Below are 12,678 nucleotides of genomic sequence, written 5' to 3'. Positions count from 1 at the left end.
TCATATTTTGGTACCACAATACAACTTTCAGGTATGAAGGATATTATCTTAATTACCAGCATGTAGAGTATCCACTGGAGACCCTGGGTAGTGCAAACAGTTAACACATTTGGCTGTTAACTGAAGGGTTGGTGGTTCAAGTTTACCCAGAGGCACCTCAAAAGAAAGGCCTGGCCGTCTACTTCCAATAAAGCACCCATTGAAAACCCTATGGAGCACGGTTCTACTCTGAGACACATGGGGTCACCATGAGTAGAAGCTGACACAATGGCAACTTTTTTTTTTTAAGTGTTCACTATTAAACGCTCATCTGATTATTACTTCAAGCAGTCTCTCTCTTTAGAGATACTTTTTTTGCAAAACCTCTATCACTCAGATCCAGCGTAGTTCTAAAAAAAAAGCTGACATGTAATTCAACAAACCTTTTTTACTGAAATTAACCACCAGCTACTGCACATTGTGAGATTTAAGAAACATTGAAGAGCCTCCCCTTTCTCCTCTTCCATATTTTCCATCATCTTGCCAATGCATTTGAAATTTCTACCACTAGAATAATTATTTTTGTTTTCACAGTATATTTACTGACATGAGAGAATGTTCATCATAACACGTTAAGGAGCAAAAGAATATATGAAATTCTTTTTCGTACGTGGCCCCAATCTGATACAAACATATTTGCCGATGGATCTACATCTATTTATGGAATTAGGAGTGATTTTCACTTTCTTCTTTGAGTTTGTTGTATTTTGCTAATTCTCAAAAGTAACTATGGGTTACTTTTATAAATCAAACAAACAAAAAAAAATACCAGACTCATTGGTTCTGACTCAGTGACCCTATAAGACAGAGTAGAAATGCCCCACAGGGTTTCCAAGGAGCGGCTGGTGAATTGGAACTGCCAACATTTTGGCTAGCAGCCATAGCTCTTAACTACTGCACCACTAGGACTTCACTTCTTTTTTTTTTAATTGTTATTGTGCTTTAAGTGAAAGTTTACAAATCAAGTCAGTCTCTCATACAAAACCTTATATAAACCTTATATACACCTTGCTAAATACTCCTAGTTGCTCTCCCCCTAATGAGACAGCACATTTCTTCTCTTCACCCTGTGTTTCCGTGTCCATTCAGCCAGCTTAGGACGTAACTTTTATAAACAGGAAAAAAATGGTTCTTAAAGAATTCTTCATTCTGGACCACGTTGTCACCTTGGGGCGGAGGGGTGGATCCCTCTAACCATGTGGTACACCACCTGCTGGCTGTGAGGCGATCTGCCTACCGTGCAAGTTTGACTATGTGTCTCCACAGCTTAAAATCCTCCAGTGGTTGCTATATGGTAAAGTTGCATGCCTTTGCCCTGCACACATGATTCCTCATAAGCAGCCTCCGCTTACTTCTCTAGCCTCTTTTCTGTTCCAGAAATATCAAACTTCCTGTAGTTCTTTGAACACCACACCACGTTCTCTCTTATCCTAATGCCTTTGCACAGGCTGTTCCCGGTGCCTGGACTGCTCTCGGCCTCTTTCTACATGGCTAAGAGGAGCCCTGGTGAGGCAACAGTTAAGTGCTTGGCTGCTAACTGAAAGGTTGGTGGTTCGAACCCACCCAGGAGCTACACGGGAAAAGGATCTGGCAATCTGCTCCCATAATGATGACAGCCTAGAAAACCCTACGGGGCAGTTCTACTCAGTCACAGGGATCAAGATCAGTCAAAAATCAGTTCAACGGCACCTAACAACAACACTTCTTATGTATTTATCTTCCATATGTAATACAGACATCAGATCCTCTAGGAAGCCTTTCATAGCTCCGTACACAAATTGGTGTTCCACTCCATCTGTGCTAACTCCTTCCTTGCTCAGGACTGAATTTACCAGCTGCCTTGCTATTTAATTGGTTACATGCCTTTCCCTTCTCTCCTATTACACTCGCTATCCTGCGAGGGCAGGGATGCTATCTTGTTCATCTCTGTATCCTTTACTTAACCCAGGGCCTGGTAGATTCTCAATACATTTTGGTTGGATGGGTGGATGAGCGGACGGACGGTTGGATGAGTTTTTAGATACTTTTACCTGAACACTTACCACATTGCACTGGGAGAATCTATTTCCGTGCCTGTCTCCTCCACTAGGCTGTAAGCTTGTTAGGCTATTCCCATAGAGTCTGTACCTAGGAAGCACTCAATGAAAGTTTGCTAAAATGAACTCAGTGGAATGGATGGATTGGTCCCAGAGAACAGGGCCCTGGAGGAATGATTTGTGGGCTGTAAGTGGGGAGCAAGGAGAGGGAGGGTTGAAAGGCTGGGTGGTACCTGGTTGTCAGGCTCAGGCTGAGGCTTTCAGCAGGTTGTAGGCATGATGAGGTCTGAGGTCAGAGGAAAGTGTTCCCCTGAGGGAGGGGGCACCACAGTAGAAGATCAAACGTGAGTTTACAGCTCCGCTGCAGAAACATTACACTGCCATGCTTTTTGAGAGTGCCTGTTAGTCAGAAAGGGAGCCCTGGTAGTGCTGGGGTTAAGCACCACGGCTGCTAACCAAAAGGTCAGCAGTTCGAATCCACCAGCTGCTCAAACGCATCAGCTGCTCCTTGGAAACGCTATGGGGCAGTTCTACTCTGCCCTATAGGGTTGCTGTGAGTCAGAATCGACTCAACGGGGCAACAGGTCGCTTAGTCAGAGAAGCCGGGAGGTAAACTACGCCAGAAGTATTGTTCTCTGCCAAGAAGTCTCCCCCGGACAGAATGAAGGAGTGCTGGAGAAAGGATGGGGGAGGTTTACCAACTGCAAAATCTTCACAAGTGCTCCAGCCTTGAAGCTTCTTTGGTACTGTACTATTTGGATCAATTGTACTAACTGATGCCTGAGCCAGCGCATTAAAGCCAAACCCATTTGATGTCCAATAAAACTTTCAAAAACATCATAGTGAAGGGAGAAATGGACTGGAAATAATATTGCCTTAGTCCATGACAACAAACAGCTCTTATCAAACTATGACCATTCCTGAAAAAGGTGAAATGTCTGCTCTCCCAATGCCAAACCTTTAAATCCCATTTCGAGTTAAGATTGTTTTAGCCAAATGTATAAACTTGCCTCACCCTGCATGGACTGGGAACGAATCAAAACTGGCCTCACTCCAAATGGGTTAGGAGTGAATCTCCAGCATGCTAGTCACAATGAAATTGTCAGGATATTACACGGAATGTCATTATCAGGAGATTACATGTTTCTCTTCAGCATACAGCTTCATAGGATGTCTGGACATTACCTTATACCACTGTTGTTGCTGTTAGCAACCCAACTCATGGCAATGCCATACACGACAGAAGGAAACACCACCTGGACCTGCACCATCCCCATGATCGGTTTTGGATCATGCTGTTGTGATCCATAGAGTTTTCACTGGCTGATTTTTGGAAGTAGATTGCCAGGCCTTTCTTCCTAGCCTGTCATAGTCTGGGAGCTCCATTGAAGCCTGTTTAGCATCATAGCAACACACAAGCCTCCACTGACAAGATGGGTGGTGGCTACATATGAAGTGCATTGGCCAGGAGTCAAACCTGGGTTTCTGTCATGGACTGAATTATGTCCCCCAAAAATGTGTGTATCAGCTTGGTTAGATCATGACTCCTGGTATTTGTGGTTGTCCTCCATTTTGGGATTGTAATTTTATGTTAAAGAGGATTAGGGTGGGATTGTACTACTCTTACCCTGGTCACATTCCTGATCCAATATAAAGGGAGTTTCCCCGGGTGTGGTCTGCACCACCTTTTAACTCTCAAGAGATAAAAGAAAAACGGAATCAAGCAGAGAGTTGGGAACCTCATACCATCAAGAAAGCAGTGCCAGGAGCAGAGTGCGTCCTTTGGACCTGAGGTTCCTGCGCTGACATCCTCCCAGCAAGGGAAGACTGATGACAAGGACCTTCCTCTAGAGCTGACAGAGAGAGAAAGCCTTCCCCTGGAGCTGGCACTCTGAATTTGGACTTCTAGCCTACTAGACTGCTAGAAAATAAATTTCTCTTCGTTAAAGCCACCCACTTGTGGTATATCTGTTATAGCAGCACTAGATGACTAAGACAGTTTCCCACGTAGAAGGCAAGAAATCTATCACCAAACCACCAATGCCTCAAACCAGTTGCCACTGAGTCAATTCCAACTCATGGCAACCCCATATATGCCAGAGTAGGCCTGTGCTCCGCTGGGTTTTCAATGGCTGATTTCTCGGATTCTTACATAGGCTGAAATTTGAACAACACTGGTCATTCCAGAGCACACCCAAGGGGTTGGCCTTGGGTGGATATTCTACAAGCAGGTCCTCTGGAGCTGAACAAATTATTGCTTCTATCTGAACCCAGCTATGGAAAGGACCCATGAGAATACATTTCAACCACATCCCCAGGTATTCTATCTCAATGTATTCCAGTGCCTGCTTACCTGCTTCGTTCTTAAGCACAGTCCCCTTATGAACCTTCTTATACAGAATCACACAGAGGGTCACAATCAGAAGGAAGAGCAACACCTGATTGACTGAAATAAAAATAGAAACATGTTAGAGCTTAGCCTATCAAACTGAAATCTTCCAGGAAAGTTTACGATGGCGGTGTGAGCAGATGCCCCCATGACATACAGGGTGGTGGCCTGGGACCTTTCTTTAAACAAATGGCACATGGAGTAAAGAGTTAACCTGGAACACTGCTGCTGCTCACGGATGCAGAGACTTAGTTTAATGAGGCTCCAGGGCTGAACACAGTCTGATGGCAGGGGCTTCCACCTTAGTGATCACATTATGCTGCCTTTGGAACCACATTCCATGCACGAATATTTTGTTTCAAATAATAGCCACCATTTATATAATGCTTATGATGAGCCAGTAGTTATCATGAATACATGTGCTTAGCTATTATAACACAGCTATTTCTCAATTCATTCCACAACTAGACAAAGATGAAGTGCAGAAAATTCTCACCCTGGGTAAGAGGTTAGAAGACTCCAACGTCTCTTCCAGTTCTAAGCCTCTAGGAACATCTGTTCCTCATCAGTGATACTTGCTCTTAGTACCTACCCGAGATGCAGGGTGGGTCAGGACAGTGTTTTTCCTCAGCATGAAACACATATCACGGGTTGCGCATGAGACGGTTTAGGAACGTTTGTGCTCCTAGCATTAAACCAAAGCCAAACTCGTTGCTGTCAAGTCAATTTTGACTCACAGCAGCCCCGTAGGACACAGTAGAGCTGCCCCATAGGGTTTTCACGGCAGTAAATCTTTAAGGAAGCAGACCGCCACATCTTTCTCCCGAGGAACAGCTGGTGGGTTCGAACTGCCAAACTTTTGGTTAGCAGCCGAGGACCTTTTTTAAGTTTTATTGTGCTTTAGGTGAAAGCTTACAGCTCAAGTTAGTTTCTCATTCAAAAATCTACACACATTTTGTTTTGTGACATTGGTTACAATCCCCACAATGTGTCAGCAGTCTGCCCCTTTCCAACCCAGGTTCTCTGTGTCCATTCATCCAGTTCCTGTCCCTTCCTGTGTTCTTGTCTTGCTTTTGGGCAGGAGGCCTCATGTACATGATTGAACTAAGAAGCAGGTTCCTTGCGTGTGTTATTGTTTGTTTTATAGGCCTGGCTAATCTTTGTCTGAAAAGTGGGCTTCGGGAGTGGTTTCAGTTCTGAGTTAGCAGAGTGTCTGGGGGCTATAGTCTTGGGGGTTCCTCCAGTCTCTGTCAGACCAGTAAGTCCAGTCTTTTTTTGTGAAATTGAGTTTTGTTCTACATTTTTCTCTTACTCTGCCTGGGACTCTCTGTTGCGATCCCTGTCAAAGCAGTTGGTGGTGGTAGCCAGGCATCATCTAGTTCTTCTGGGCCGTCAAGCACTTTAACTACTGCTCCACCAGGGTTATTTTGCTTCTAACATTAAAAAAAAAAAAAAAAAAAAAAGACTCATTGCTGTCAAGCCAATCCCGACTCATAACAACCCTACAGGACAGAGCAGAACTGCTCCATAGGGTTTCTAAGGAGCAGCTGGTAGATTCAAACTGTGGACCTTTTGGTTGGCAGCCATAGCTCTTAACCAATTCACCACCAGGGCTCTGCTTGTAGCATTAAGTAACACTAAATCACAGAATGAGAAAGTCAGTCCTTCTGATTTCCTGTGCATGCAGGCAATAGCAGCTAACCAGAATTGAGTAACACTGTTCTCATCATGAATATTTATACTGTTATTTCATTTAGAGTAAGGATGTTTGTTGTTTTTGTTGGGTGCCATCGAGTCACGCTCAGCTCACAGTGACCCTATGTACAACAGAATAAAACACTGTTCAGTTTTGCCCCATCCTCACAATCATTGCTATGTTTCAGCCCACTGTTGCAGCCACTGTATCAGTTTAACTCACGGAGGGTCTTCCTCTTTTTTGCTAACTCTTTACTTTACCAAGCTTGAGGTCCTTGTCCAGGGACCGGTCCCTCCTGACAACATGTCCAAAGTACGTGAGGCAAAGTTTTCCCAGCCTTGCTTCCAAAGAGCATTCTGGCTGTTCTTCTTCCAGGACAGATTTGTTCGTCCATGGTATATTCAACATTCTTCACCAACACTGGAATTCAAAGGCATCAATTCTCCTCCAGTCTTTCCTATTCATTGTCCAGTTGTCGCATGCATATGAGGCAATTGAAAATATCATGGCTTGGATCAGGCGCACCTTAGTCCTCAAAGTGACATCTTCGGTTTTCAACACTTTAAAGAGGTCTTTTGCAGCAGATCTGCCCAATGCAATACGTCATTTGATGTAAACTTTCTATTATAAAGTACACTTATAAATTTAAAAAATGAGTCCATTTAAAGAAAACATTAACTGATGCGTAGAATTGAGGGTACACAGATGGAGAAAAGTTGAGAAGGTAATACATTGCCATATGAGGTACAATAATGCCTGAAGTTTCAGAAATACTGGGATCTGAAGTCAGATTCCAACCCCATTTTTAACACGTCTTCGCTGTGTGGCCTTGGACAGATTACTTAACCTCTCTGAGTCTCTGTTTCTTTATTTGCCAAATGTTGTTGTTGTTAGTTGCCATCAAGTTGGTTCCAACTCATAGTGATCTTATGTACGACAGGATGAAACACTGCCCAGGCCTGTGCCATCCTTACAATAGTTGTTATGCTTGAGCCCACTGTTGCAACCACTGTGTCAATCCATCTTGTTGCGGGGTCTTCATCTTTTCTGCTGACCCTGTACTTTGCCAAGCATGATGTCCTTCTCCAGGGACTGATCCCTCCTGACAACATGTCCAAAGTATGTGAGACGTAGTTTTGCCATCCTTGCTTCTAAGGAGCATTCTGGTTTTATTTCTTCCATGACACATTTGTTTGTTCTTTTGGCAGTCCATGGTATATTCAGTATTCTTCACCAACACCACAATTCAAAGGCATCAATTCTTCTTCCGTCTTGCTTATTCACTGTTCAGCTTTCACATGCATATCATGCAATTGAAAATACCAGGGCTTGGGTCAGGCGCACCTTAGTCTTCCAGATGGCATCTTTGCTTTTCAACACTTTAAAGAGGTTCTTTGCAGCAGATCTGTCCAATGCAATGTGTCTTTTGACTTCTTGATTGCTGCTTCCATGGGTGTTGAGTGTGGATCCAAGTAAAATGAAATCCTTGACGACCTCAATCCTTTCTCTGTTTATTATGATGTGGTCTATTGGTCCAGTTGTGAGGATTTATGTCTTCTTTTTTTTTTTATGTTGAGGTGGTCTTTGATCTTCATCAGTAAGTGCTTCAAGTCCTCCTCAGTTTCAGCAAGCAAGGTTGTATCATCTGCATAACACAGGTTGTTAATGAGTCTTCCTCCAATCCTGACGCCCCATTCTTCTTTATGTAGTTCAGCTTCCTGGATTATTTGCTCAGCACACGGATTGAATAGGTGTGGTGAAAGGATACAACCCTGACGCACACCTTACCTGACTCTAAACCACGCAGTATCCCCTTGTTCTGTCCAAACAACTGCCTCTTGATCTATGTATAGGTTCCTCATGAGCACAACTAACTGTACATCCGCCAAATGGGGATTTAATAGTAATCATTACCTCACAGGGTTGTTTTGAGAGCTAACAGGGGCCACGCAGGCCCAGTAAAGACTTTATCTTTGTTATATATTATTATTTATTATTATTATGCATCAAGATATTTATATTTATTGGCCTCAGAGTGCTCTATTTTCTGAGCCCTAGGCCTTTGTCTTCTCATTTATATAAAGAAGGAGTTGGACAGTCTCCCTGGGTGCCTTTTAGAACTAACGTTCTGAGGCTCAATGATTCTACCTTTCTAATTTCTAGCTCCTCCCTGCCTTTCTGAATCCTCAAATTCACTCAGAGAACACCAGGTGCTGGATTTAGTTTAAAACAAAACCATAGAGAAGCAGAAGGTAAGTGACAGAGTTTCACAGTTTATAAATAGGTCTAATAAACATTCATCTGGCACAGCCAGTACGGGGGGGTGGGCCAGTGCCTACTATTTCTTGACCCTTTCAAACATGGCTGTTACTATTGAGGTAGGGTTGCCAGATAAAATAATTTTTTTAGTATAAGTATATTCCAAAATATGTGGGGCATACTTATGTCAAAAAATTATTCGTTGTTTATCTGAAATTCAAATTTAACTGGACATCCTTTATTTTTACTTGCTACGTCAGGCAGCTCTACCCTGAGGGTAACAGTAACACATTATTGTTGTTACGTGCTGTTGAGTTGGTGCCAATTCATGGAGACCCTACAAGACAGAGTAGAACTGCCCCATAGGGTTTCCAAGGAGTGGCTGGTGGATTTGAACTGCTGACCTTTTGTTTAGCAGCTGAGCTCTTAACCACTATGCCTCCAGGGTGTATTTCCCCCCCCAAATTGACAAACGACTAAATCTAAAATCAAGGGCAAATTCAGGTTTTGACAGGTCTGAATATTATACAATTTGAGGGGGCGCTTTAAGAATAAGAATACAAAATAAAAAATGCAAAATTAGACATGAATATGAATATTTACAGAGAGAAAATAAATTATATTTGTAAGTTTTATGAAAACATATGATCCCTCCCATGATAAGTCTACCTCTGGCCAAAATACTCAAAACTTTCCATAGGAATCATCCTGAAGTGATCCTGACAAGAATTGCCTATGGGAAAACTGTTTATGAAAATCAAATAAGATTTCCAAATGAGCCAAGACTCAGTTCTCTAAAACATTATATTCTTATTGTTATATTAAAAAGTCGTAATCTTACTTTTTCGTAAGAGAGCCATGTGTGTTCTCGTAGATAAGCACTGTAACCTGTGGGTTAAAGAAGAAAATTTTATTTAAAAGAAAATCAACTGAAAGTCATCAACATTTGTTAAGAACTATGTCTTCTTTGGAAGTCCAATATGTCGTGAATTGGACAATCATCCTTTATTTTTCTGAATCTAGAATTTTGGAATCAATATAAATATTTCTTGAAGGTCCAGCTCACCTTTGTGAAAGTGGCTTCGCTGGCTGTGCAAACCTTACAAAAGGCCCCCAAGAGTTTATCTTTTGTCTTCAAGTGTGTTTACTCACCACTGACCATTGCCATCCAGTCAATTCTGACCCATAGTGACCCCGCAGGGTTTCCAAGGCTGTAGATCTCTATGGAAGGAGGCTGCCCCATCTTTCTTCCATGTAGCCTCTGGTGGTTTCAAACCTCTGACCTTTTGGTTAGCAGTCGATCGCTTTAACCACTGCCCACTTTTCCAAAAAGAGCCCTGTCAGACTTCTGGGTCAATAGAGCAGGTGGCGATAACTAGAAGAAGCATCACACACTGGGATCTCTTTGATCCCACCATTGGCACCACCAGAGAAGTGAACATTCACACTGTGCTACAGCCTTTACACACATCATGTTGTTTAATTCCCAACTCTATGACATGGGTACTATCATTAACCCCAGTTTACAGATGAGGACACAGAGGCACAGACAAGTAGCTCCCCCAGAGTCAAAAACTTGTAAGTGGCAGAGTCTGACAACTCCCCTCCCCCAGTCTTTACTTCTAACTGTACTGGATGGAAGACAGGAATTCCATTTAAAAAAAAATAAAAAAACAAAAAAAAATCCAAGCCCGTTGCCATCGAGTTGATTCCAATTCACAGCGACCCTATAGAACAGAGCAGAACTGTCCCATAGGGTTTCCAAGGAACGGCTGGTGGATTCAAACTGCAGACCTTTTGGTTAGCAGCCGAGCTCTTAACCGCTGTGCTACGAGGGCTCCGGTATTCCATTATGTAATACAAAAAGGACATTGTACAGAAATACTACACCAAAACATTTGTGGAGAAAACAAAAGACAAAAACAAATAAACCAGTATCACTTCTGGATATTTGGCTGCACAGTGCCAAAAACTAGAGGACTGATTTTTTTTCTACAGTACATCCAGATGTTTGTGATAGTTAGATACAATTATGTTTACTTTCTCTTCTGTTACTCTTGCGTTAAATATTTGTCTCTTTTTGTGTCGTATAGTCAGGCTTATCCCATGTATTACGTTTGCTAATAAAGTAAACATAAGAAGATTTTTTTCGGTGTTAAAAAACATATCCAGCCCAAACACTGTGACTACTGTAAATACAATAATCCTCATTTACATTTCTACAACTGCCAGTTCTTTTATTGGAAGATCTCAGAACAGCCTCCTAGAAGCAGAAAACATGAATCACAGCTCGATTAAATCATCTGTGGCTGAGAAACATACCTGCAGTGGATGCTAACATTTATCCACGTCGTATCTAACTGCTATTTCCAAGCTTAAAATCTGATGCAAAGTGTAAATCACACAGTTTGGGGGGTGGGAGGTGGAAAATAAACCCAGGTCTGGATTAGCAGTTCAGACTGTGGAAAATTTACACACTGAGAATTCTGGATTTGCTGCGATGGCAAAAAAAAGGCCTGTTGGAATGCTATAATATCAACTGAGGAGTTTCTGAAGGCAACGTTTGTTTGGGACAGCCTGACACTTCTGATTTATTTTCTTGAGTCTACAGCAAAACAACGGCTGCAGGCAGGCCAGGGTAAAATGGAAAGACTGCCTCGCTGCTCCTAAACGTCTTTATTTACCTGGTGAATGCTGAGCGCAGGGCTTGGGCTCGGGGTCCAGAAGAGCTGCAGGGCAGAGCGTTCAAATTCTGCCTGGCCTGGGGCTGCTGCCCTTCAGGCTGCTTCTGCTGCTTCCAAAGACCCCACTGGAAATCCTGAAGAGATGGAACGCCCCAAGGCCAATATTACATTTCCAAGACAGCGTTACTTCTCCACCCGCCCCCTCTGCTTGCGTTGACTCTGGGGCAGCTCGGGTTTCTTCTACCCAGGCGGACGGCTGCTGGGAATCCAGACGTTGCGCTGGCAGAGTGAGGCGGGCCCTGAAACCACGTCCAGATGCTCTAGGCAGGCAGGTCCAGAGCAGCCAGACTTCCTCTCCTCTCCTTGGCCAGCAGTCAGCATGCAAACTGTTTCGACAACAGCACTCATTCAGGAGGAAAAGACTCAAAACCGTGAAAAGCAAATGCTTGGGGAATGAATTTCCACCACTGGTGGGGTCTAAATTAAACTTGGAAAGAGCAGAAGTGAGAAATAGAGTTCATACTAATTTCAAGAATATCTTCTTAGTCACTAACTTCTGAAATCTCTTCGTCATTAAAACTCTGTCGTCCTCAAATCAAAGCCCAGCTAACAACTACGGTCTCATTCTACCAAGGCGGTGATAGTGACAAAAGTTTCAAGATGGTATGTTTTGTGCACGAATGTGGAGAGGAATAAGACAGGGAACTGACATCAACCACACACAACTCTGCAATGTTTCTGCCTGGATTCTCAGAAGCCCAGAAAGTGGTGCCAGCACTTTGCCTGGGATCATGAAATTTATCTTTGCAATGGCCCTTGTCCCTATTTCCTATAAGGAAATGAGGGTCCCTCTGCTCACTGCCTCTTTCTATAGCAGTACGTCCGATACAAATACAACGCAAGTCACATTGTAATTCTAAATTTTCTAGTAGCCACATAAAGAAAAATACAAAGAGGTAAAACAGTGCTAATGATAATACTATATGTAACCCAATATATATAAAATGTTATTTCAAGACACAACCAATATAAAAATTTTAACAACAAAATGCTTTACTTTTTTTTTTGTACTAAGTCTGTGAAACCTGGTGTGTATTTTACACTTGCAGCACACCTCAGTTCAAACACCTAATTTTCACTGGAAACGTGATCTATACTTGCATTTCATAAAATTTAGTTTCAGACGTAGATTCACATATCCAGGTGGTTCCAAACATATTTACATTTTTTCTGATAGCTGAATCGAGTATCAGTTTTTCAGTTTAAATTAGTTAAAATTAAATAAAATTTAAAATTCAGTTCCTCAGTTAGATTAGTCACATTGTAGGTACTCAATAGCCGCATGTGGCTAGTGGCTACTGCACTGAACCAGTAAAATCAGTTGCAATCAAGTCAACTCCACCAACTCCAACTCGTGGTAACCCCGTGTGTAGCAGAGTAGAACCATGCTCCATAGGCTGATTTTTCAGATTGCCAGGCCTTTCTTCCAAGGAGCCTCTGAGCAGACTCGAACCTCCAACCTTTCAATTCGCAGCTGAAGGCCTTAACCATTTGCACCACCCAGGGACTTCTGTT

At 42.7% G+C, this 12,678-nt stretch overlaps 1 protein-coding gene across 1 annotated transcript in view; it reads right to left on the bottom strand.

Moving 5' to 3' along the window:
* Positions 1–11,969, bottom strand: part of GLT8D2 (glycosyltransferase 8 domain containing 2) — a 35,769-nt gene extending 23,800 nt beyond the window's left edge. The window contains exons 1-3 of the mRNA XM_003405637.4: positions 11,104–11,969; positions 9,261–9,307; positions 4,429–4,521 (exon numbers count right to left, since the gene is read on the bottom strand). Of these exons, the coding sequence (XP_003405685.1) occupies positions 4,429–4,521; positions 9,261–9,279 (112 nt within the window). The 5' untranslated portion in view covers positions 9,280–9,307; positions 11,104–11,969. The remainder of the gene's footprint in view (positions 1–4,428; positions 4,522–9,260; positions 9,308–11,103) is intronic.
* Positions 11,970–12,678: the final 709 nt, after the last annotated feature.

The sequence above is a fragment of the Loxodonta africana genome, chromosome 4, assembly GCF_030014295.1.
Source record: "Loxodonta africana isolate mLoxAfr1 chromosome 4, mLoxAfr1.hap2, whole genome shotgun sequence".
Taxonomy (NCBI): Eukaryota; Metazoa; Chordata; class Mammalia; order Proboscidea; family Elephantidae; genus Loxodonta; species Loxodonta africana.
Note: the sequence above shows the minus strand (reverse complement) of the source record. Positions and strands in the feature narration are given on the sequence as shown.